At 42.3% G+C, this 25,024-nt stretch overlaps 3 protein-coding genes across 6 annotated transcripts; all 3 read left to right on the top strand.

Moving 5' to 3' along the window:
- The first annotated feature begins 20 nt into the window (after nucleotides 1–20).
- pik3r6b (phosphoinositide-3-kinase, regulatory subunit 6b) lies at nucleotides 21–8,328 on the top strand. Its single transcript, XM_026165792.2, has 19 exons — nucleotides 21–397; nucleotides 581–676; nucleotides 2,043–2,155; nucleotides 2,309–2,377; nucleotides 2,506–2,641; nucleotides 2,721–2,790; nucleotides 2,883–3,066; nucleotides 3,812–3,959; nucleotides 4,039–4,131; nucleotides 4,243–4,582; nucleotides 4,668–4,764; nucleotides 4,845–4,949; nucleotides 5,027–5,137; nucleotides 6,659–6,761; nucleotides 6,853–6,926; nucleotides 7,005–7,092; nucleotides 7,206–7,258; nucleotides 7,379–7,479; nucleotides 7,561–8,328. Exons 1-19 carry the CDS (start codon nucleotides 382–384, stop codon nucleotides 7,703–7,705), a joined length of 2,142 nt encoding a protein of 713 aa, XP_026021577.2. The 5' UTR covers nucleotides 21–381; the 3' UTR covers nucleotides 7,706–8,328.
- A 998-nt stretch (nucleotides 8,329–9,326) lies between these two features.
- On the top strand, nucleotides 9,327–12,760 carry mfsd6l (major facilitator superfamily domain containing 6-like). Its single transcript, XM_026165800.2, has 2 exons — nucleotides 9,327–9,499; nucleotides 10,642–12,760. Exon 2 carries the CDS (start codon nucleotides 10,694–10,696, stop codon nucleotides 12,464–12,466), a length of 1,773 nt encoding a protein of 590 aa, XP_026021585.2. The 5' UTR covers nucleotides 9,327–9,499; nucleotides 10,642–10,693; the 3' UTR covers nucleotides 12,467–12,760.
- Nucleotides 12,761–14,154: 1,394 nt separating this feature from the next.
- LOC113021269 (bMERB domain-containing protein 1) lies at nucleotides 14,155–24,556 on the top strand. 4 transcript variants are annotated; one of them, XM_026165835.2, is made up of 7 exons: nucleotides 14,155–14,238; nucleotides 15,770–15,852; nucleotides 19,864–19,984; nucleotides 21,972–22,045; nucleotides 22,823–22,937; nucleotides 23,540–23,610; nucleotides 23,732–24,556. In XM_026165835.2, exons 2-7 carry the CDS (start codon nucleotides 15,774–15,776, stop codon nucleotides 23,854–23,856), a joined length of 585 nt encoding a protein of 194 aa, XP_026021620.2. In that variant the 5' UTR covers nucleotides 14,155–14,238; nucleotides 15,770–15,773; the 3' UTR covers nucleotides 23,857–24,556. The 4 variants fall into 4 exon arrangements, with proteins under 4 accessions (XP_026021620.2, XP_026021621.2, XP_026021622.2 ...); XM_026165836.2 differs by having other exon boundaries at nucleotides 19,867–19,984; XM_026165837.2 differs by lacking the exon at nucleotides 14,155–14,238 and having other exon boundaries at nucleotides 15,230–15,852; nucleotides 23,738–24,556.
- The last annotated feature ends 468 nt before the right edge of the window (nucleotides 24,557–25,024 follow it).

Here is a 25,024-nt window from a genome sequence, read left to right on the forward strand (position 1 = left end):
TCAGTAACAGGAAGCAGCAGGGAATATTCAGGAGGGAACTGTGTTCATACTTACTTGAAAACGCTCGCTCGGACAGAAGCTTCTGTAGTAAGCTTTGGAGAAATGCTGCACACAGAGCAGGAATGAAAGTAACAATGCTTTGCACGATGCGATGTATTTATAGCTGAGCCAGTCATCGGACAACAAAGCAGAAGTGCACTTACCTTTCACTGCAGGGTATCAGGTATTTGTACTCAGTTCAATTTTTGTCGTTTCGGTTGCTGGGCTGTTGGGGACTAGTGCTGAACTCTCTCCTCAGAGGAGAGGGCTTTTTGTGATTTGTTCTGGTTTGAGTCAGCTGTGCTAAAATTAAGCCTTCAAAAACTCTGAAGAGTGGAAAGGATGGTCGATCCCACAGGTGAGAGTTTTCATTTCTTCATGGGCATTCTCGTTTCACCAGTAAAAGCTGCAGTTTCGGAGTCTAGAGAATGCAAACAAAATGTGTGTGTGTGTGTGTGTGTGTGTGTGTGTGTGTGTGTGTGTGTGTGTGTGTGTGTGTGTGTGTGTGTGTGTGTGTGTGTGTGTGTGTGTGTTTTAACAGCTAAAGAGGACCTCTCCTCCACTTGGGACTCCAGCTTGTGTGATGATGTCCAGGCTCTTTTCAAAGAGATGAAGAGCGAGAGTTGTTCCCACAAAGGTATCCACTACTGAAAGTATATAAGCGCGCTGAAATCAAAGTCTGAAGTCAAAGAGCAACATAATGGATTATTAAAAACTCGTCATCATTGCTGAGAAACGTGTTTGTCTAGTAAAACAGACGCTTCCGTTAGCAGATAGTTTGCATCAACACAGGCGATCATTTTAACAGTATTGTTTAATTACTAATTATAATAAATAGATTCTAAAACTGTGATATATTTCCTTATCACTTCCTGTTTTCCTTCCCTTTGTTTACAATCTATTACACATACAGTCACTGGACACTTTATTAGGCACATGCTCCTAATACTGGGATAGACTCCTTTTCCCTGCAGAACTACATTAATTCAACAAGCTGCTGGAAACATTCATCAGAGGTTTTAGGTGTATGTTGACGTGACAACATCACTAAGCTGCTGCAGATTTATTGGCTGCACATCCATGATGTGACTCTCCCAGAGATGCTCTGTTTGACTGAGATCTGGTGAGAAGGCCTGAGCCTCTGATACAAAGCAGAATAGATCCATGCTTTTATGCTGTTTCATGTAAATTTTGACCCTACCACCCAAATGTTGCAGCAAAAATTAAGATTAATCAGACCAGGCAACATTTTTTCAATCTTCTGTTGTCCTGTGCAAACTGTACTGTAGCCTCAGTTTCCTGATTTTTGGTGGCAGGAGTGTCAGTCTGTTGGTGGGGCCCTGTCTGCCTACAAGGTTTAATATGTTCATATTTGCATTCAGAGATCCTCTTCACCTTGGCTGTAACTAGTGGTTATTTGAGTTATCATTGGCTTTATCAACTTGAAGCAATGTGCCCCTTCATCTCTCAATTCTGGACTCAACAAGACATTTTCACCCAGAGAACCGTCGCTAGCTGGATATTTTCTCGTCTTCTGATCATTCTCTGGAAACTCTTGAGATGGTTTCCATGATCAGCAGTTTCTGAAATACTCAGATCATGGTACCTGACTGGCACCAACAACCATTCTGATGCTCGATTTGAACTTCAGCAGGTCATCTTGACCTTGTCCACATAATTAAATCCTTTGAGCTGCTGCCACGTGATTGGTGGATTAGATATTTCTATTAATGAGCAGATGAACACGTGTACCTAACAAAGTGGCCGGTGAGTGTAAAGTATTTACACATGACTATGTGACTCCTAAAGCTGTGATTTATAGTTTTGAGTGAGGGATACCTAATAAGGGGCTGCAGAGCTTAGTTATTTTAAGCTAATTAGCTAATAGTAGTGGTATCAACCTTCCACCCTCTTCACACACAGTGGGATAATTTAGCTGCTAAAATAGATAGTCACACTTATCTGAGACAATGCAAGCAAACTACTGTCTGCCTGATTTGCAGGAATGCTGGTATGGAACCTCCAAAGGAAGGTGGAAGTCAATCCTTCCTGCAGCCTTTCAATAATCTCAATTCTGGTCCAAAAGCTGGAGAAGACGTTAACAACAGTTTCCAAGGTTTGTCTTTCATCAAGTCTAGTCAAAATCAAGTTGTGCAGTTGTGCAAAAGCTGTGCATTTAAAGACTTTCTTTTCTTTACTTCTGCTTAAAAAGTACAAAATGAATTCAGATACTGAATTCTTGTTTGTCTGGGTTTTTTGGCTGGTGTAGCTCCATGAGAAAAAAACCTACATGTCTGTCAACCCAGTGCTGCACACGCTCTACTATGTAGTCATTCAGGTAAGACGCACTTGGCAACACACAGCTGAAAATACGATATTGGTCATGAAAACACTGCAGCAACAGCAACAAGCTGTAAATAATGTACAAATACAGGCTGAAAGGCTTTTCTGTATTTCAATGTCCAGTCAGGTGTCACAATTCCTAAAGGTCTTTATCACAAAGCGTACGAGTGTTTGGGGAAACTGCTGATACTGCCATCGCCATACTCCGCTGTGGCTCTGCACACTCTGAGGAGCATCAAGATGGAAATGACTGCACCAGGTATCACATATCCTTACACGCGTGACCTCGATACTAAAATCCGCCCTCACTCTTACCAGACAAACCCTTTCCTCAACAGGATCTCTGTACTTGAAGAGAGTCATCGCAGAGCAAAATATCAAGAGTGAGCATTTTGCTGCCAGGGAAAAGTAAGCAGGCCATATTGAAAGACCTCCAGGCCTGTATCAGAATGATTCAACTGTATATCGCAACATTATTGTCTCCTGCTTGTGTCCTGCAGAGTGTTTGTGCTGGCAGACCCAGCTGTGTTTTCTGTTTCACTGGAAGCTACGGTTAAAGCATACTTGGAAGTGTCACGCCGGCTCACAAACACACGGACTATGGAGAAAAGTGTGCTTTTCCGTGTGCTGGAGACAGGGTTAGGGACGACCTGCCAAAGCTCCAGACTAGCTCAAGCTCTTGAGGTAAATACATCCATGAGGGTGCTTTGGACAAAGAAACAGTAGTGATCCCCAGAGGATGAATCCCATTCATTTTCATGATCCCAGATTTATTATTTACTATGTATATAAATATAAACATAAGCTACATGAACTAATCACCCATTAGTTCAAATGGTGTATATGTATAAATCAGGTTTCATTTTCCAGGTTTCAAAAACAGAACTTTAGTTCACGCCACCTTGATTTCTATAAATATAAAAAATAACATGTAATGCTCAGAAAAATCAAATCAAATCAAGGAAAACTTAACAAAATTAACTTTTTTTGCTGTGAGTTTGAGTCCAGCACTGAAAGGATTTGTTTTCCACTGCACGGTGACACGGTGGTTAGCACTGTTACCGCACAGCAAGAAGGTCCTGAGTTCAAATCCAGTTTGTGTTTACGTGGGTTCTCTCGGGGTACTCCAGCTTCCTCCCACCATCCAAAGACATGCACTTAGTGGGGATAGGTTAATTGATTCATCTAAATTGCCCATGGGAGTGAATGTGAGTGGGAAAGGCTGTCTGTCTCTGTGCATTAGCCCTGCGACAGACTGGCGACCTGTCCAGGGTGTCCCTGCCTCTCGCCCTATATGACAGCTGGAATAGGCTCCTGCGACCCTGAAAGGGAGAAGTGGAATGGATGGATGTTCCTGTGTCATTTTGTTCCCTTATTCACATCAAGCTATTCATCAGGATCTGATGTGTTCCCCTAATTTTTTTTCCAGGTTTTAGAGGACCATGATGTGAGGCAATATTTCCAGGATGTGGTTGAAACTGTGAAGCAGAGTTTACAGCATGGTCCCGGCAGTCGTGCAGATTATCTGAAGGGGCTGAAGCAGATATACAAACACATCTTGGCTGCCTCTGAAAAAGGTCTGAGTGTAGTGTGTTATAACACAAGTTATTCTAAGTGGAGATAATAATAATAATATTTCTTATCAACTTCTCTCAGATGTATTGCATGATGAACAAGGTCCTGTGTACAGCACTACAGTGCCCTTGCCAGAGATGAACTTCCTCATGTGGACAGATGAAGAGATGCTATGTGAGCCCATCAAACAAACAAGAACTGATGCTTCATATCTATAATCTTACCACACATACAAGAAGGCTGCAGTTTTACTTGAAACTGACGTTAAATTTGTCTTTCCTTAAGGGAATCTGTTGACAGACTTTGCCCTACCTTCTGGCTCCAACTCCATTAAGGATGACAAAGAAAGGATCTCAAGAGACAGCGGGATAGTGAAGGACTTAAAGGACTCAGACGAAGCAGAGCAGCTGCCTTACACGGCTCAAAAGACACTGCGGGAACGGAGAAATGCCTTGAAGAACTCAAAGTCTGCAGAAAAACTGAGTCTGATGGAGGAGAAGATGAAGGAAGATGTTACCGGAAACTTGCTTCTACTCAAAGAGGAGCGAAGTCACACGGCTCGAGTTGTGGTACTGGGGGATGACAGCACCCTGGGAAAGCTCACCAAGGCTTATTACATCATACGGTGAGGATCCCAAATACTGGAGTGTGTGTATGTGTGTGTGTGCATGCCCACTTTTAAATAAACTTTTCTAAAAATGTCCATACAGCAAGAAAGAGGCCAAACGTAACATGCTGACCAAGAAACTAGACCTGCAGCTGTACTACATCCCAGTCTCTGATGCAGAGGCTTCACCGAGTTCACCTGTGAGTTACACTGACACATTCAAAGCAGCTCTGACAGGTGTGAGTGTAGAGGACTACGTAACTCTTAATACTCCTCACAGGATGAGAGCAGGTTGTCTTTGGCGTCCTGTTTGGAGAGAGTGGATCCGTGGTACAGTGTCAACGTTAGCAGTCTGGGAGCTGCCATCCCGACGCTACCTGAGCTGGTAACCAACTGTAGCGATTACATCTTATTAATAATAACTATATGCAGTCCATCTAATCCTGTCCACCCTTTGCACAGCCTTCTGTTTCCAGGAAACCGACAGAGCTGAGCCTTTACTTGTTGGACACCCTGTGTTACTACCTTCGCTGTGGGACACAGCCAGTTAACCTCCCGGTCTATTCAGTTAAGGTACAGCAGAGCTATCGTGTGTAGATATTGTGTTTTACATGCATTTAAATGTGGAAGGCAAAGAGCAAGGCTGGCTTTTCATGTGTCAAACATCGTAGCAGAATTCAGCTAAAAAGAAAATAATAATAAATAATGTCTATTTTTCTTACTTAAAGCTGGACTTGTGTCAAATCATGTAACTGCGTGTTGAATTTGAGTTTTAGAGTTTGGACAATGAAATGTTTTCCTGCTGATATGGGGACTTAGACATTTAGTATTAGACCTCCTGTGTCATATCTTTGTTTCATAATTTCTCACATTAGTTTTATTTGTGTGTGGATCTTTGTATCATTTTCAGTGAGTTTCAGTTCTTTTTCTCTGTTTCTAATGTAGTAATATCAAAGTTCACAGCCAAAACTGACTTGGCTTGTTCATTATTCCAATAATAGATGAGGGAACAGCCAAATTTTCAAATTGTATTCTTAAGCTCCTGAACCACATAGTTCAACTCACAGAAAGGTGAACCAGTCCCTGTGTTTGCATCTGAGGGTTTTCCCCTCTCAGGGATTCACTTATGCAACAATTTCTTGTTGTTGTTGTTGTTTTTATGACTGTAACAAATTTCATGTTGATCTAATTTAAATGCTGTGTTATTTTTGGAAACTGTTTTTTTTTTTCAAGTTTTAGCATAAAATATTTTTCCTACAGTGTGTGGATAACAAATCTGAGCTAAGATGAGAGAAAATGTTTCACTTTATCCACTAGGTGGACCAAATCAGAGTACAAGAAATGTTGATCTCAGTTCATAATAACTTCACAAGCTTTTTGGTGACATGCACTGGCCAGTTTATTAGGTACAGTTTGCTGAATTCATTATTTATGAAAAAGATTCAACAAGATGCTGGAAACCTTCCTCAGAGATTTTGGTGTGTTGATCCACGATAATGTTCAGTTTTGGTGAACCCATTCTAATTCTAAAAGTATTGTGACTCTGATTGTAGATTTAGTTTCCTGTTCTTAGCTGACAAGAGCAGCGAACGTCATGGTCTTCTGCTGCTGCAGCCCATCTGCTTCAATGTGTTGTGTGTTCAGAGATGCTTTTCTGCATGCTTCGTTTGTAAAGAGTGGCTATTTGAGTAATAATTTCATTCCCATTGGCTCAAAACAGTCTGGCCAGCAGACCAGCAGTTTCTAAAATACTCAGATCATGGTGCTCAGTTTGAACTTCAGCACGTCGTCTTGACCTACATGCCTTTATAAACATATGTGACTTGATCCTTACTGCATGCCTGAATGCACTGAGTTGCTGATTGTTTGACTCCATATTTGCATCAATAGCAGATGAACATGCGTGCCTAATAAAGTGGCAGATGGGCGTCCAAATGTCTTTCCAGCTCATTCACTGTTTCCAAACAAATTCAAATGTTCCAGCTTTAACTAAACTAAGTTTAGCAGTTACTTCTTCAGTGTAGAGTCTGGTAGGTGCTGTCATTCGTTTGTTCACGCTGGTTTTTGATTTGATTAAATATGCCGTGTGTTTAGATGACCCTCTCCAACTCTGATCTGGCCTCAGTGGAGGAGCTGTTTGTGTCCCACCTGGAGGCCGACATCCCAGATTTCAGACACCTTAAAGACCGGCAGCAGAGTATGTGTGCGAATCTTTCTGTGCATGTGTGTGTGGATATTGATGTAACCACGGTAACAGATGGCGACATAAACTGGCTCGTCTTTGACAGGGGAACCTTCTGTACGACAAAAGAAGTCATCGGTGGAACTCTTTGGCGTGGTTCTGTCGGTCAACTACACAAAGGTGCACCCCTTATCCTTTTACACTCATTAACACTGTCACACTTGCACACAGACTCACACTCACTGATGTTCTCAACAGGCCACTTTAAGCAAACGAGACGTTAAAGGAGAAGCATCTATGACCTGGCGTGTGGTGATTACCTCAGAGCCGGCAGCTTCAGCGTCAGGTTTGTTGTTGGTTTTCTTTTTTTGTTTGGTTTTTTTTTTATCAATTGCTTTATTTCAGTGCAATAAGAATTATGTGGAGAAAAAACTGAGTCATCCTTTTCATTTTGTTTAGGGGAGAGTTACCTGGCTGCAAGGTTTGACTCTCTGAACCCCGCATACAACACAGTAAGACGTTATTCTCTTCTGCCTTGGATTATTGGCTAGTTATATCTCATTATGCATGATGCAGTGGAAGTGCTTTATCCATATCTGAAGGCAACCGTTAACTGAATCTGTTAATGATAGAAAATCGAAACTCGAAACATCAGCATCAGGACAATGGAGCAACGAACACTCTGCGTGTGTCTGGACAAAGACCCTCGCAGGATATACACCAATGTCCAAAAGTAATTTTATGCTTCTTCTGTTTTTACTTGTCCACTCTCGCCCTTTAAGAAAAACTAACATGCTGCATTGTTCTTTTACAGAATAGAAATCTCTCCATGCTTGGACCCGGGTTGCACCATTCGGTGTAGGTACAGCATCGGCAGCGAGCAAGAGCTGCCACTCAGCAAGTATCTGGACAAAGTCATGTCACTGCCAATCAACAGCTTCTCTGGTGTCAGCATGTGAGGGACACAGGCTGACTGCTTCACAGTCATCTTAATGTTACATTAGCAAAGCATATCCGTCCACCCATCAGTTCATTTTCTTCACCTCGCATACAGTTCAGGGTCGTGGTGGGCTAGAGCTAGAGGCAGAAGCAGGTCACCTCTACATTGCAGAGTAGAATCATCTACACTGTCTTGTGTTTAGTAACATTAATGTTAATCCCTTTGGATCCTCTTAATTTAGTAACACACGATTATTTGGATTCCATTATCTCTCTCGCTAACTGAATTCTAAATGCTTACAAATCCTGTGATAAGAGTTAACGGATCCTCTACAGGAGAAAAAGTAGTTAGGTTCTGCTAACTAAGAATGCAGAGCAAGTCTGCATGTCGAAGTATCCCAATGCATCGATCTACCCCTGAATGTGTGAATGTTAGAGGTGTGTATGCAACAGGAAAAAAGTGCTTGTATGAACAGGCGTGATTGGTTGAATGAGGCTTGCAGTAAAATGTGCTTTGAGTGTTTGTATTAAAGCTCTACACAAGTACCTGTCCAGTTAATTTGCTTCAAAGACAAAGTACTACAAGTATCCAAGTGCTTGTTACCTGTGGCCATTTTTCAATAATAAACTTTATATTTTATAAGCTGGTCGTGGATTTTTTATGTCATAAATCAACTTAATCAGTGCAATGAAATACTACAATAATGCCATGTGGCATCCAGCAGACGAGGTTAAAGTCCCACATGCTGGGGAGGTAAAAAGAAAGAAGAAGAAAGAAACATATATGTGATTTGAACCTCTTGATGTATGTGAATTTTTAGGGTTGAATCAAGTTGAATCACCCCATGTGACACCTGTTAGAGAGCAGAGGTGTAAAAAAACAGCATGTGCTGGAGTTTGGTATTTTCTGCTTTGTGTCAAACTGCTGTACGATGCTTTAATGGGGTGGCTGTAGCTCAAGTGGCAGAGCAGGTCAGCCACTAATCAGAAGGTTGGTGGTTCGATCCCAGGCTGCCTCCTGGCTGCATGCCAAATATCCTTGGGCAAGATACTAACCCCATGTTTGCCTACTGGTGGTGGTCAGAGGGCCCGGTGGCGCCAGTGTCCGGCAGCCTCGCCTCTGTCAGTGCGCCCCAGGGCAGCTGTGGCTACAACGTAGCTTGCCATCGCCAGTGTGTGAATGTGTGTGTGAATGGGTGAATGACTGAATGTAGTGTGAAGCGCTTTGGGGTCCTTAGGGACTAGAAAAGCGCTATACAAATGCAGGCCATTTACCATTTACCATTTCTGCGACTTGAGCCATGATCCAGGCAAACAAACACACAAGTTTCATTGCTCAAAAGAAAAGAAGTCCGGAGATTCAAATCCCCCCAAAAAGGGGGTCATTTTAAAGTCAGCACTAATCACACTAACTGAAGTGGTTCTTACTGAAGATTTTTATCTTTGCACTGAGGAGACAAATATAAAATTCAAACCAGATGACCTGCTTTAATAACGTGTAATTGGACATCAAAACAGAGGAGTTGGAGCTCTCTGATCACTCTCTGATGAACTGCGCCTATCGCCTAATCGAGCTGCGACGATGCTCTCTGTAGTGCACACGGGCATCCACACCAACAGGAGGAGCTATAGTCGTGGGAATCTGCGCCCACAGGTGTGAACTCGCACTGCTGCTGCTGCTGAGCGCGTACCCGACTGCTACAGGTGTCCAGAGCTCAGAGCAACAAAGGTTCAAACCCGGGAGTGCGCTGTCGGAGTCGCGGGTGGGAAATGATCGACAGAAGAGGATAAGGAACTTGGGCAGAATTTAAAAGGTAAATGTTAAACTTTGTTTTATTTCCTTTATAAAGTTGGCGTGACGTGGACTAGTCCTCCACATCTTGCAGGCACAGGTGCGTCCAGCCTGACGGGTGGTTTCCTGACAGTCTGTCATTTCCTCGTTTTTTTCGTGTCAGCTTATTTCCTCAAACACAATGAAGTCGCTGTAGGGTGATCATTTGAGTCTGTCTGCTTCGCATGTGAGTGTGGATAAGTTACTATAAAAACAGATACTTTATTATTGTTGGAGCTACAGCGAAATAAACGAGGGCCAGCCCTCAAACTCATTTATTAAGGGCCTCTATCGCATTAGGAACAGCACGAGGAATCATTTTATTACCTGAGAACAGAAATAAATCGCCTGGAGTCTTCAATTTATTTATTTAAACAACTCTATATGGCCAACATAATGACAAAACATAACTAAAATGAATGTCCACATTTAATATTTCTTAAATGCTATACAAGGATAGCATGACAGGTGTTTACTTTGACTGCACAGATGTTATCTGTTAGCAAGTAATGGATTCATTTTTAAAAGACTGGACATGAATAACTTGAGCTTATTATATAATATTAAACTAAAGTGTATTTCTATCTAGTTTGGCATCTTGACAATCCTTTCTTTAAATATGTAACACACATTCTAGGGTCAACTTAAAAAAAAAGCAGATCTGAAAATGTAAAACTGAGGTCAGAGGTCAAATGCGACTGATATTTCCACGCAAACTGTAATGTGATATTTAGAGTCCTCATACACCAGTATCATTTCCTGATTTTTGCCAATACAAACAAAGTCAGCAGAATCTAAAGCACACTTCTGAAGATAAAAGACATATTATGAAAGTTTGACTTTATTTGTCCTTAAAAAAGGTCAGAGGTCAAAGGAACGTAATATTTAGAATCCCTATATATCTATATGCTGTCAATATAAACAATGGCAGGAAGAAACATAGTTTTAAATAGCTTTATATAGCATTATTACCACTTTGACCTTTAGATAATTTTGCCTTTCTTTAAGGAGAGGTCAGAGGTCAAATCTTTGTATGATGATGCCTGATGCCTTTTCAGAATGTATTAGTATCAAAAGACTGAAATGTCTGCACTAACATTTTTATATTTTCTCTGTCTCTCTCAGTTTGAATCGCTCCATGTGACAGCTAGCAGGACGGACTCTAAGCTGCTCAAACATGAAGAGGATCAAGCAGATTGACATAAAGCGAGCCCTCGCTATGGCTGGAACCTTTAACTTCCTGTGCTCCTGCGCTAAAGCATGCTTGCTGCCCTTCCTCACCCTGTACTTCAGACAGCTTGGCCTGACTCCTGCCATGACGGGCATCGTCATGGGTACCAAGCACTTTATTACGCTGGTGTGGAGCCCCGCGGCGAGCCTGCTCTCCAAACACTACAACAAGAGACGAGCAGTGATCTGCGGCTCTGTCGTGTTTTCGGCAGCAGCCGCTCTGCTCCTCCTGCTCATCCCGCACACGGATATGCATGCATGGACTTGTAACGCCTCGGATCCGCATGTCGGCCCACCCCAAAATCCATCTGATGTATTGTCAGTGAACATCACTGGACCTGTAACATCCCATCCAAAACCTCATGTTTCCCAGTCGCTTGTCACTCATCTTCCTGATGCTGATAGGAAAGCTCCTGTTATTGCAAATGAAACTTCACCTCATCATCATCACCATCACAATCACAGTCATACCACTGAATCTCCTCTTCTTTATGCGCCACAAAAGAATGAATCAAAGGTGCTTGAAAGTTCCAGCAGCTCTTTGGCAACTCCGGTCAGAAACAAGAGGTCTGAGCTGAAATCAGAGCAGCAAACGGGGGAGAAAAAGGATGAGAGTTCTTTGGGCTTCCTGGGCAGCCTAAAGGTGATGGACACTCAGCATCAGCTCTTCTTCTTGATACTCATCATCATGTGTGTGTGGGAGGTGGCATCCGCACCCTTGGAGTGGAATGTAGACGACGGCCTCTACGAATATTTAGATTTCGCGGATGCCTCGGACCGCTACAGCAGCACCAGGGTGTGGGGTGTACTTGGAGCAGCATGCGGGGTTGGGGTAACCGGCCTGCTGGTGAGCCGACTGGCATGCCTCATAGCTGCTCAGACCTCAAGGAGTGTGGTGCATTTCTACTGCTATGCCAGCCTGGCATTTCTGGTCCTGCCCCTGGCCATGTCCCTCCCTCTCTACCTGAACAAGAAGCGAAACAGGACCAGCGGGCTCCTGAAAGCCCTGCAACTGGTGCGCGGCTCCCCACAGGCTGTGCTCTGCGTCTTCACCACCCTGCTGGTCGGGGTGGCGAACTCGGCCATCGACAACTTCCTCCTGTGGCAGATGCAGGATCGCGGAAGCAGTGAGCTGCACATGGGACTATCTCTTGCCCTCGCTCTGCTCTCGCAGGCCACCTTCCCTCTGATGGCTGGCCGAGTCTCCAGGCTGCTCGGCCCTAGGAGGATGCTCGCAGTTGGAGCCGCGAGTCTCGGCCTGCAGTGCTTCTACTACTCCTTCCTCTGGGGAGCGTGGGCTGCACTGCCTGCTCAGGTGCTGAGTTGTTTCAGCAGCGGAGCTCTCTGGTGGGCCGTGAAGCTCCAGTGTGAGGACATCGCCACACCAGGGGCTGAGAGGAGCGTCAGGAGGGTCTACAAGTCCCTCTCTATTCATCTGGGTAGTGCACTGGGGAGTTTGGCTGGAGGGTTTGTGGCCCAAAACATCGGGCTCACATGGATGTTCAGAGGACTGGCGATGGTTTTGATGGTGTGGTGTGTGTGCCTGCCCCTGCTCCAGTGGAAAGCCCCCCACCACCGCAGGATTAACTATTCCCGCCTGCTGGCAGCGGACGCAAGCGAGGCCAGTGACTCCGAGTCAGAACAGGAGAGAGACTGGCTTGATAAAGCAATGGAAAATGACAAAAGCAACAACAACAGTGCAAGGAAGGTAAACCACTAAAACCTCCAGACGGTGAAAATACTAAAAGGAGCATAAAGCAATTCTGTGAATAAGAAGAATAAATTCACTGTCACATAATAAATGAATCAGATTTTGCTATTAATATGGAAATGGGAGTCATCGTTCCCTTCGAGCTCTGCAGCCTTGCTTAAAGATATGTCACTCTTCATCACCAAGTTGCACAGTCCAGATGGGGATGATTAATTTCCCACCCTGACAGGATTCATTACAATCAAAAGTGTTGACTTTTCCTTCTCATTACTTTTCCATCAGAATTAAATGTTACGTCATCCAGTCTGTCCCTCCATTTTTTATTTTATTTTCTTTTATCAGTCTGTGAGTGTCAGCTCTACGGATGGATTTTGGGATTCATCTCTGGGCCTCCTGAGCTTTTACTAATGTACATTTGTTATAAGCGGTTATTGTTTTCTAAAGCAAAGAAGGCAGCAGGATTACAGCCGAGCAAATCAATTACTCAGTGCCGCCGGGCAGCTTAAACAGCCTGAGGTATTGTGTTAATGGAAGCATGGAAGCTTCTCTCATGGTGTATAAACACAAGACGTGTGCAAAAGGTGAGGCCAAACTGTTGCACCACCACACCCGAACCTGCTGTTAATCAGCTGGAGGAGTCGCAGCTGACTGCTCTCACTTATCAGCTTTGTGTCTCCCTCTGGGCTCTAAACTCTGAACTGAAGATATAGATGAAGCAAGATGAAAATCTTTGTTTATGTGTATTGAACTGGGGTAACTTGAGCACATTCAGAATGTCTTGTGCAAAAATGACTTGAGTTGTACAGCCCTGAGCTGCGACGACAGTCAGAAGACACCTGTTTAAAATTTTATTTGTCTAATTTATATTTCTGCTCATGTCAGATGTTCTCTCTCCATAAAAGATGGATTTAGACTGTGAAACCTTAAATCTGCATTTCTTGCACTGACCAGCAGGGGGCAAATGCTACGTTTGGAGAAAGGACTCCAATTACATAGAAGTCTATATGAAAGAGAACCTATTTCTGAACCAATTTATCATAAATGCTTTTCCAATGAGTTTATGGTCTCAATTCTGAGCATCAAGTGTTCTTATTTTGTAAATTTTGGTCCAGTTTAGAGTTTAATAGACAATAAATGAGAGTATACTATAGGACGGGGTGGGCAACTACAGGCCCCGAGGGCCGGTGTCCTGCAGGTTTTAGATGTGTCCTTGATCCAACACAGCTGATTCAAATGGCTAAATTACCTCCTCTACATGTCTTGAAGTTCTCCAGCCGCCTGGTAATGAACTAATCATGTGATTCAGGTGTGTTGACCCAGGGTGAGATCTAAAACTTGCAGGACACCGGCTCTCGAGGCCTGGAGTTGCCCACCGCTGCTATAGGACATGGCTTCACAAGTACAAGTGTAACTTCATAGAGTCCTCAGTCAGATTCAACGTTGCTCAAGATGGCTATGGCATAAACTGCTGAACTAAAAGCTTTAAAAACCAGTCAGTGGAGTAACACAGGTTAAGTCCATCTTTTGTATACAGTCTGTGGGAATGCTGTAAGTCACAGGTGTCGAACTCCAGGCCTCGAGGGCCGGTGTCCTGCAGGTTTAGATGTGTCCTTGATCCAACACAGCTGATTCAAAAGGCAAAATGACCTCCACAACATGTCTTGAAGTGCTCCAGAGGCCTGGTAATGAACTAATCATTTGATTCAGGTGTGTTGACCCAGGGTGGTATCTAAAACCTGCAGGACACCGGCTCTCGAGGCCTGGAGTTCGACACCTCTGCTGTAAGTGGAAAAAAATCCCAAAACATTTTGTCTCCAAATGAAAACTGTGAAATCTGATATTTTACCTCCGGTTTTGTCTTCACTTAAAAGTGCTAAACATTTAATTTCTATGCAGTGAAGTAGCATTGATCTAAGGGCTCCATAAGATTATTATAGTTACAGGGTTGTTGTTTTTTTGTTTTTTTTTAATGGTATATAAAAGAAATGATTGTGATGTGTTTGGGGGGTTTGAATAATTATATTGCTACTTACTTTGCATGACCTGAAAGCCAAAGTAGATAGTAAAAACTTGAATGTGCGACACATTTTGAGCCAGTTTTAGAAACAGTGTTCACTCTGTCGGGCTTACAGATGTTCTTGCCTTGTCATATAACATGAATGGCAGTCATTTTCCTTCATGTGCTTCTGGGCTTGTGGCAACAAATGTGTGAAGTGTCTGGCTGGCTTCGTGGCTGTGGGACATGGCTATCTATGGCACAGTGGCAGCTCTAGTGTGCGGGCAGACGCATGCTGCACTCCCCGAACATCTGGCCTGCTGCCTCGAGGGCCCGCCTGCGTGAAATCGAGTTCTCTCCACTTTGTCGAGAGCTGAACTCAGTCAGGCTAGATGAAAAATTCATGATGATAGACAGCTGGATTCTCCTGTGGAGAGTGCTACTGTTGTGGTTACAGTGGAGGAAACCATTAAAACGGAAGAAGTCTGTTTAACCTTTGTTGTCTTTTGTTGTTTTAAAATGAGGATACCTTTGTGCCTTTGCCTAACATCCAGTGAACCTGTGTAGAGATTTTTTTTTTATGACCACCATAGTAATCCACACTGAGATAGACTGCCATTGACGCTGATGATGATGGTTCTCTGAGAGTGGAACCATGAGAGGTATACCTCAACTTTTTGAGCGAAGGATTTGAAAGTTTGACTAAAATGTCTCCGTTCATTGATCTCCATGAATTCTGATTCAGACTTTTGTGCTCCTCTGAAGGTGAAGTGAAGGGAAGTCGGTTCAGTTTTGGATTTAAAAAAGCAGAACTTGCTTATAAAGAGATTTCATTCCCCAACTTTGGGAAAGAGTACATTCATGACAAGCACTGCTGTCTATAAATATCACCTGGCATGGCTTTAGGCTCCTTATAATCTGACATCCTTTAAGATCTTAATGTGACTCAGAGTGAAAGAACAAATTTAGTTTGGAACATTTTTTTTTTTCTCTCTTGATGGATTTAATTATAATTTTCCACATTCTCCCACTTTGCACTCATTGCTTTGCTCCTGCCAGTCAGTAGGTGGAGCCTCGGAGCTCGCATGAGGTGCAACAGCTTTCTTTTTTCCATGCTCAGAGATCCACGGCTGTAGGACTGGATGGACTCAGCATCAGCTGGCAGCTGTCCTCTCTTTGTGTTTCCTCACACGTTTGGGCAATGCTGCATGGACCTGGGGGACACCTTTTAATATTCATTTTAAGCTTGTGCGAGAATCTCCTTTGAATTTCATCTGCAGACAAAGAAGAAGAAGTGTCTTTTTTTTCTTTTTAAGAAAAATGGAAAAAGAGAGAAAATCCTCTCAAGTGTGCGGCGCTCTGGAAGACACGCAGGTGGATGAAGCGGCGGAAAAAGCAGGTGACTTTCTGAGCATCGTGTTTGAGTTTGCCTGTGTGCGTGTGCTGTTGCTGCGAGAAGTGATCTAGGAAGGAAGCAGACTTTTAGATCCTTGAAGATCACCACTGTGAGCATCATGTTAAAGTTGTATGTCAGCAGGGCCGTAGCCAGGGCTCCCTCGGGCTGGGGGCGGGCTATGTGTAAGAAGTTTACTAGAATAGATCAGTTATCAACATTAATCCCATCTCGTATGGACAATTAATTAAACGATGTCAACCTTTTTTATTACAATTGTTTGTCATTCCCTAATATACTCAAATTTTAAAATATAAATACACAAATGGCAATAAAAGCAAAATGAGGCAACCAACAGCTTGGTCTGCAGCAATGTGCCTGAAAGTAATCCTTTAATTTTGTTTTGTTTTTTGTTTTTTTTTAATGAGAGCAAAAACTGTCAATCTCTTTAACTGACATATAGATTTTTTTTCTCTAAAAAAAAAAAATGAAACGCAGTGGAAGATAATCTCCACGTATTCACATTTCTGTGACACAAGAAGAGGAAAAGTGGTGCATTCAGCTGAGGCGTGCACTTTTTTTTTACTTAAAGAATGATGCAGCTGTCTGAACTCTGCAGCCCAAACAAAGTCTCCTCGGTCAGTAGTCCCAACAGCTGTAGTTTATATGCCGACCAAAATTAGAACATTTTACTTAAAATAACATTTTACTGAATTTGTAAAAAATATATATTTATGGGAACATCTGTATACTGTTAGGGCTATAAGTATTTGGACAATGACACTTTTTTCTGTAATTTTATCATAATTAATCTTAAATCAAAAAGTAAAAGCTGTGATTGAAGTGTGGAATTTCAGCTTATAGTTAAGAGACCTGACAGAGGTTAGAGTTAAGTGTCAATCATATATATTTCACCCTGTAATATTCTTAATATTTATAACTGAGCGATTTGTATATATTAGTGCTGTTTCTTAAATTTGTAATTTTTGTAATATATCGTATTATTTAATTAGTCTGTTACTGTCTTAGAGCAACTATAACCTACATCATTTCTTATGGATCATTAAAGTATTCTGATTGTGACCAACAAAGTTTTTCATTAATTGTTTTAGGAATAACATTTTTATGCCTTGTTCTCTGCATTCAGAGACTCAAACGTAATTAGTAATTAATGTTTTTAATGGTCCTCAGCTGGAAAAAAAGGGTGGAGTGCCCACTCCGGGTCAGGGACGAGTTCCTGCCCCAAGTGGAGGAGTTTAAGTATCTGGGGGTCTTGTTCACGAGTGATGGGAGAAGGGAGCCGGAGATCGACAGACGGATTGGTGCAGATTGTACCGGTCTGTTGTGGTGAAGAGAGAGCTGAGTGTAAAAGCGAAGCTCTCAATTTACCGGTCGATCTACGTCCCTACCCTCACCCATGGTGACGAGCTGTGGGTAGTGACCGAAAGAATGAGATTGCGAATACAAGCGGCGGAAATGAGCTTCCTCCGAAGGGTGGCTGGCCTCTCCCTTAGAGATAGGGTGAGAAGTTCAGCCATCTGGGAGGGGCTCAGAGTAGAGCAGCTGCTCCTTCACATCGAAAGGAGCCAGCTGAGGTGGTTCAGATATCTGCCAAGGATGCCCCCTGGGCGCCTCCTGGGTGAGGTTTTCCAGGCATGCCCCACCGGGAGGAGTCCCCGGGGCAGATCCAGGACATGCTGGAGAGATTATATCTCTCGGCTGGCCTTGGAACGCCTTGGTGTTCCCCCGGACAAGCTGGGGAAGGTGGCTGGGGAGAGGGAGGTCTGGGCTTCTCTGCTTGGGCTGCTGCCCCCGCGACCCGGCCCCGGATAAGCAGAAGAAGATGGATGGATATTTTTAATAGTGGGATAAAATTTAGAACTCGTGCTTCTGTGCTGTGTTTCCTGCCTTGTGTTGCTCTGCTTGGCCTTTGCTGCAGTCACCTTCAGCTGCTGCTTGCTTGTGGGTCTTTGCACCTTCAGTTTTGTCACACACTTATGGACCTACAGCAACATTCAAAAGGGTAAAAAAAAAGTTACGGTTGACAGCAGCAAAAATCTGAAAGGAAACGACATCAAAGATTTTTGGATTGGGTGCTCGAGACGAGTAAACGATACAGTTTGCGTGTTGACATGAAGCTTCTGTACAAAGTGAATAATTTAAAGTGACAGGGTGAAATAAAAAGCTTCAAACAGTTTCTGACAGAAAGCTCGGAGCCAAAAAAAAATGACAAAAGAAACGCATGCAGATTGCTTCAACACTAAAACACCTGCTGATAATTAATATGTAGATGAACAGCGGCGGGATTGCCATGTGGGGAGTTTTGAGGGTTTTTGTTTGTGTTGGCTCGCTGTTCAGTGTGATTGTAGTATGTTTTCACACAAGGTCGGGTAATTAAAAGCCAATCCAAGCTCTGCTGGATGACTCATCGCTCCTGGTGAGGAGTAGGAGGCTGCGGGAGCAGGGTGGGGAATGCAGTTATTCAGGGACGTGCAGAGAGTTACTTGGGGGAAGTATCCACAAAGCTCTGATCACATCGTAGCGGGAAGCTGTTTTAGACCCAAGGTGGTTTTAATTGCTTGTTTGACTATCTTGATTTTGATTTTCCTGGAGAAATTTGCCACACATGGCTTACATGTTAAAATCCATTGTTGCAATCAAGTTAAAATAAAAACTGCAAGTATTCGACAAGCCAACAATCCTGACTTTGCTTTCAATGTGCACAGACAGCAACAGCTTGCATAATTAGCCTGTGATGCATGAATCAGCACCCACAATACCAAAGCTCTGCACCTGGATCTCTTGAAAAAATCCAGTTGTACACCTGTCCTGCTGCTACATTTAAATATTAGAAGTATACATAGATTAAAGTTACACATGCAAACCACACGCTGGTAATAGTAATCAGCTGTTCTTATGAAGACTGCTCATCACACTCTATGCTATGCTGGGATTTCCAGGGTAATTCAGTTAACAAAAGATACTTAAAAGGGACATATCATGCTTGTTCAGATTTTTTTTTTTTTCATGTACTCTACCAGAGTAGCTTTGCACAAGTCACAGTTCAAAATAATGCTTATTTATCTTAACAAGTCTGGAGGCTGTAGCCCCTCTGTTTATCCACCATCTTAAACAAACTGTGCTAGCTCTTTCTCCTCTTCTTTAAGCTAGTTTCATCTGATTGGCTGCCCCTTAAATATAAGATTTGAATATAGGTGCGCCGGACATGACCATATCAGGGGTATCTACGGTGGCCCTGAGTGGTCAAACACACTGCAGCTTAAGAAAACAGCAGCAAATAGAAAAATACTGATGACCGTCAGTGCTACACCTCAGCCTCTTAGTAGATGCACCTATGGTAAATATTTGAAAATCCTAGGTGACTTCCTTCTTGACTTATAGCATTCAGAGATGGTTTTGGGAACACAATAATGTGACAGAACAGCTGTGAAAGTGAAGGAGACTGAGACACGCTTAAAAAAAGCGGAGGATTCATCTCTATTGTGATGGAGAAAAAGAAGCCACTCATGTGTGTTTTAATACTGTAGATACATGTTTGCTGTTAGCTTGTTGCTTCATGGTCTCCACAAAAGACAATAAAGCAACAAGATTTTTGTGATATTTTTTCTCAGTGTTTTTTCTTTTTCCATTGTGTTTTATTCAATTTCTGTTGTGTTTTGTGTGATATTTGCAATATTTTATATTTGTGCTTTTGACCTCTCAGGTCTACTATAGATAACCGCTCCCAGTGACTTCATTCAGAGCCACAAGGTGAAAAAATGGGCAAAACAGAGCACTTAGGGCACTCACGGATTACATACACTGAGATCATCATATAATACTCTGGCTATGTTTAATACGAGTGCACACTTTGCAGCTATACATACATGTTTAAAAATAAGGAAAAGCGTAACGGGTCCTCTGTATGCCTTCATGTTCGGAGCTAACTATGAGTAAACTCTCCAAGGTGTATTATCAGACCCAAACAGCTGTATTCTGATCTTGTCTGTCTCTCAGCAGATGATGTCATTTCCATGGCCGACTCCACAATCACCGTCGAGGATATCGAAGGAGAGCTGTTCAGAATCGAACGAATACGAGACATTCTCGTGCGGAGAGAGTCAGAGCTGAGATACATGTAAGATCTGCCTGTTCTCCAGACCTCTTCGTGTTAGGTACATTTAAACATGCTCAGGGCATAAATCCAGACTACATCTCATTAGTTTAGTTTGTTTTTTTAGGATTTATGGTTCTCTGTCTGTTGGAGGAGGAGAGCTTTTGTAAGAGGATGAAATATTCCTCTGTTATCTCATGTGATGTTTTACTGTTTGGTCCCCTGCTGCCACATACACTACAAAACTTTAAAGTTCAGGGATCTGAATGCACCAATATACCGCTAAGATACCCTCAGGAGTCAGAGATGATGCACCACAACTGTCAACCATCAGTGACTGGAGCAGCCATGTGGATGATGGAAGTGAGGAAAACAGCCGTGCTATTTCAGGCCTTAGCAGACGAACAGCACATACACACCCACAGTTTGTTTGTTATTTCATTCGATCTTGAAAGCTGGCTTTTGTTTCTGCTGGTCTTTTCTCATTATTTTGGCGCAGCAGAGTAAGAAAGAGAGGCTAGCACTGCATAATATAGCCATATGGTGAACTTGAAAACTGAAAATAATCATTGTTGTTCTGGGTTTTGTTTTAACACAACACAAAGTAGTCATGGATTGGTCTCTCCAGAGCCCGGATCTCAGCATTATTTAAGCAGTGAAGGGTTAATCTTGACAAAGAACAGAACAAAAGGCAGCCAACATGAAAAGAAAAGCTTTCAATGTCCTTCAAGAAGTCTAGAGAATTGTTCCTGAACACTACTTAAAGACACTACAAGAAGTCTGCATAAGAAAGTTCAGGCATAACAGAGTTCAAGAATAACGGTGGTCGTACCAAATACTGACTTTCAAGCTCACCACAATTGTAGAAATTCTCTTTTTGCCTGTGTTTCCATGTAAGTTTGCACACATTTCATTTAATCACTGCACATACTTTTCCATTTTCCTAGCAAAATGTAAAGAAATGAAGGGTTGCTCAAGACTTTTGAAGAACTTAAGTTTACTTTTGCCCAATGTCAACAACTAAGCAGGTCATATAGTTATTTCTTGGCTGACTTTCCATTCTGTTGTTAATGTTTAACAGCACATCCTTTTAAGCAGTTAATATAGTTAGCTAACTATTAGAGAACAGCATTAGCAAAGAGATAATAAGATAAACGTTTTACATTCAGGGCTCCCCTTTATCTGGGTAGCAAAGCTTAAAAACTAAAAAGATTAAAAGTAACAAAATTAAGTAGGTGAATCTCAAACTCAACCTTTGAAGCATAGTTCTATTATTTATCCAACACTGTTTGGGTTTATTTTGATCTCTATGTTCTCTGAGTATCTTTCCTGGGGTTTTTTTTTTTTTTTTTTTTTTTTTTGGTGGGGGGGGGGTTGTACCACAGAAGTCCTCTTATAGGCAGCAAACACATCCTCGTCCTTTAGGCTCTCTGTGACATTCATACAAACTCCTGCTTTCAAGCATTTTGAATAAACATGTCGCTGTGAGCCTATGAGTCACGCTGGCATATATACAGCTGAAGTACACTGAAGTGAAACCTATTTAATTAAAGCAGCAGCTCAGAGCACATCTATTACAGTCACTTTCCTCTTTTTAACACCACTGTTATTTATAGCAGCCCACACGTATGCGCACACGCCGCCACATACACAGATAATACCCATGCAACCAGCCCCTGTTGTTTGGAAATCGCCATCAGAGTCAGAGGACAAAATGAGATGTGATACTGTTGGGTGTGATTCATTCACAGAGGGCAATGTGGTGGCGTTACTTCAGCTAATAAACCACTGTCATCTGTGGCCAAAAGCTGAGTCCAGTGGTTGTTTCTTTGATATACCCATACAATTGTCACACAAGGTGGGAATTACCACATAAAACATATTTTTTCTAAAGCCCATGTGAAGACAAGTGTAGCTTAACTGTTGTTTTACCTGAATATCAGCTTGTTTGCTGCAGATATCTAAAGTTTGGTGAAGAAATATTTTCTTTATTTGTCTTTTTTTCTCTCAGGATGGACGACATCCAGCTCTGCAAAGAAATCACAAGGCTGAAGCAGGAGTTGCAGAAGCTTGTCTCAATTCCAGGTAAATTAAAAAGTAGCCTGCGCCTCTCGACTTTAACCTGGTGACAGTGTGCTTTGAGCGGGCCCTGTGCGGTTCTTGTTTGCTCTGTCATAGTTGAAAAGATATGAGCTGTCTCCAGTAACGCAGTTCAGCGAGGACTGGAGTGAATTAAGCACATCTTCAGAACGAGCTTGCTGTCAATTAAAGAAAAATACTTTTTAAAAGAAAGGTTTTCAGGTAAAGCAACAATGAGCCTCTGGAGCCTTTTCTGTGTTCTACTTAAATTTTATTTCTTTATTGTCGAAGGAATACTCGCATTCCTCTGTTCATTAAGTTGAGATGGAAACCCAGAGAGAAAAGACAGTTGCTCTGGCAACTAAAAAGAAAAGTAGTAAAACTACCATAAAAAATTCCAAACTGTTCATTTGTTTGGAAGTGAGCAAACTTACAAATTCAGTGAAGGACGCAGTACTTATTTCCCCCGCTGAGTGCAGAAGGGCATAAGAATCTATATTCTTGGTCGACTCTTGTGGTCCCAAAAAGAAGTCAAGATGAAAATGACCCTACTCACTCACCTCACTAACATTTATAACAAGTTTGTTTCTCATCGTACTGAATACAACACGATGGGAGTAAAATAGAGGATGAAGCAGCTTTGAATTAAAGCTCAAGGCTTCTCAATGAAACTGACAGATGCTGGCACAGTGGCTACATCCATCTCTTTTTATAAAGTCTGTTGGTACACTGCACAGTGACTACAATTTCTAACAGAAGGCTTATCTCGTGACTACTGAACAGACAAAGACAAGTCCAAAGAGGACCGGGAGAGAGAAGAGAAGCTGCTGCAGCAGATCAACAAGCTGGTGGAGACCAGAGACTTCCTTGTGGACGACGTAGAGTTTGAAAGGCTGAGGTGAGGCTAATGGATGAAAAGAACTTTGACTGAGTGCCACACTCTGGTATTCAGGGGGATTACAGAGATGAGTCAGACATAAAAAGCATCTCCTGACTTGTCTTTTAATTCTACAGTTTATTATTGATTATCGGTTCTGTTCTGTCAGAGCACTTCGGTTCACCACCTTTGCCGTGTAACAGAATCTGGACAATAATCTGATCCTTCATGTGATGTTTCCACTGACAAAAGCGCATACAGCTTTAAAGCCTTAATTAGTTATTTGTTACTTAATTCTTCATATAGCTCCACTCCTACGAAGCCCCTTTGTATATTTTCCTAATTAATGATAGCATGTCCACCATCACTCACAGATCAGCTGTCGCTTCTGATAACTAGGTTGTTATTTCGGAGAAAAATCTGCCTGTAAAAACTTAGCAGGAGCGTGACAGTCACCTCCGCTCGTTAGTTAAAGTAAATGCGAAAATATTCTGAACTGTGAGGATGCTGTGATGCCCACAGCCTGGGATTTAAAGCAAGCCTTGTGGTGTTTAACAAGATGTAATAAAAATTTTAAACCCTGTAATTCACAGTGAATAACAAGGAAATATGCTTTTTCACAGAGAGAGAGAGGAAGACAGAGAGATGGCAGCCTTCTTACAGTCCAAATTTCCCAAAGCTTTGGCTGCAAAAGGTGAGTCTAACCAGAAAGCTGGCAGTTAACAGTTAACTATTGAAGCCAGTTAAGTAACCAGTAAATCTTAATGATTGTGAACCCACTGTGGTGATTGTACTGTCATGTCCTCTCCTTTAAGCTTCAGGTGCTTCGCAAGATCGAAAGGTGGCGTTTAAATCCCAGCAGACCTCAGCGCCGCTTCTCACGAAAACCGGCCTCACGCTGCTGAAAGACTGCTGCGGCTTCACCTGCTCCGTCATGTGACTCAGAAAGCCCAGAAAGTGGGTTCTGCTCATCTGGGCGTTGAGTTTTCAGTGGGAGAAATGTTTCGTCACACATCCCAAGTGACCAGACGTTAAGACGAAAAGTGACAACAGTTGATACTATCTTCAAATGTACGTTTGTTAGTGTGTGTGTGCGTGTGTGCACATAAACAGGCTTCCTCAGTGCTTTCTTGTATCAGCTGTGTCCTTACAGGAAAGATTATATGTGTTCTGCTGTAATGTGAGTGACATGTACTGAAATAGTTTGTTTGGTGTGCTGCTGTGAAATACCGTGTATTGCAGCAGGAGAGCTTGCCGCCTTATGAATCTGCTAATGATTCCTGCTCGGTTACAGTACTTAGACGTTATTGTAGCTGCTCTGACGGTGCCATTAGCCTTTGAAGATATATTAGAAAGTGGAAATGCAGATATCTCTCTGAGAGCAAACTCTTACCAGTCTCACTTTGGCATTTGCTGTGGCGCATTGATTAATGTAATTACATTGTTATGACTGTAACTGGGCATAACTTGTTTTTTAGTAAGGAGTCATGCAGTGTTTGTTTAAAAAGAACATTTAAAAGACGAGTTTCACATGTGAGATCTGATTCATAGTAAACAACTGTGTCCACTGTTTAGTAAGTTTCATGTAACTCTTAATGTAGCATCTTGGAGTGTTGTAATAAAGATTTTTAGTGCTCTTCCTTTGTGTTTGTCCTAAATATTAGATCCACTGGTTAAAGGAGCCTCCTCCCTTCTGTAAGTGTTCGGTGATCGCTCGCTGATATTTCCCTGTGCTTCGTTTAATATGTGGTCCACGTAGTTCATGGACTCCTTCGCTGACTCCATCCAGAGACTACTCCAGCTGTGTGTAGCAGCAGTGTCAGCTCTAAAGTTCCCATTTTTAAAAGATATCATCAACACATCAGCAACATCAGACTCAGCTATAAAATCATGAGCAATTTTTAATAATAAGAATAATGTTTCATGTAATTATTAAAATAGTACATATTACATAGATAGAAAGAATGATTGATATGCATTGTTTATTAGATACAGCTTGCTAGGAGCACCTTTTGCCTTCAAAGCTGCCTGAATGACATCTATGTCCAGATCTCCAACAGAGCATTTGACTACAGTGAACTCATTGTCATGTTTAAGAAACCAGCTTG

The sequence above is a fragment of the Astatotilapia calliptera genome, chromosome 4, assembly GCF_964374335.1.
Source record: "Astatotilapia calliptera chromosome 4, fAstCal68.1, whole genome shotgun sequence".
NCBI lineage: Eukaryota > Metazoa > Chordata > Actinopteri > Cichliformes > Cichlidae > Astatotilapia > Astatotilapia calliptera.

Bases quoted from the DNA above. Each gene is read 5' to 3' on its own strand.
- mfsd6l (XM_026165800.2), top strand. From the start codon at position 10,694: ATGAAGAGGATCAAGCAGATTGACATAAAGCGAGCCCTCGCTATGGCT.
- LOC113021269 (XM_026165835.2), top strand. From the start codon at position 15,774: ATGGAAAAAGAGAGAAAATCCTCTCAAGTGTGCGGCGCTCTGGAAGAC. The intron at 19,985-21,971 runs GTAAGATCTGCC...TTTTTCTCTCAG, and splicing joins GAGTCAGAGCTGAGATACAT to GATGGACGACATCCAGCTCT. The intron at 22,938-23,539 runs GTGAGGCTAATG...GCTTTTTCACAG, and splicing joins GTAGAGTTTGAAAGGCTGAG to AGAGAGAGAGGAAGACAGAG.
- pik3r6b (XM_026165792.2), top strand. The intron at 2,156-2,308 runs GTTTGTCTTTCA...TGGCTGGTGTAG, and splicing joins CGTTAACAACAGTTTCCAAG to CTCCATGAGAAAAAAACCTA. The intron at 4,950-5,026 runs GTAACCAACTGT...CCCTTTGCACAG, and splicing joins TCCCGACGCTACCTGAGCTG to CCTTCTGTTTCCAGGAAACC.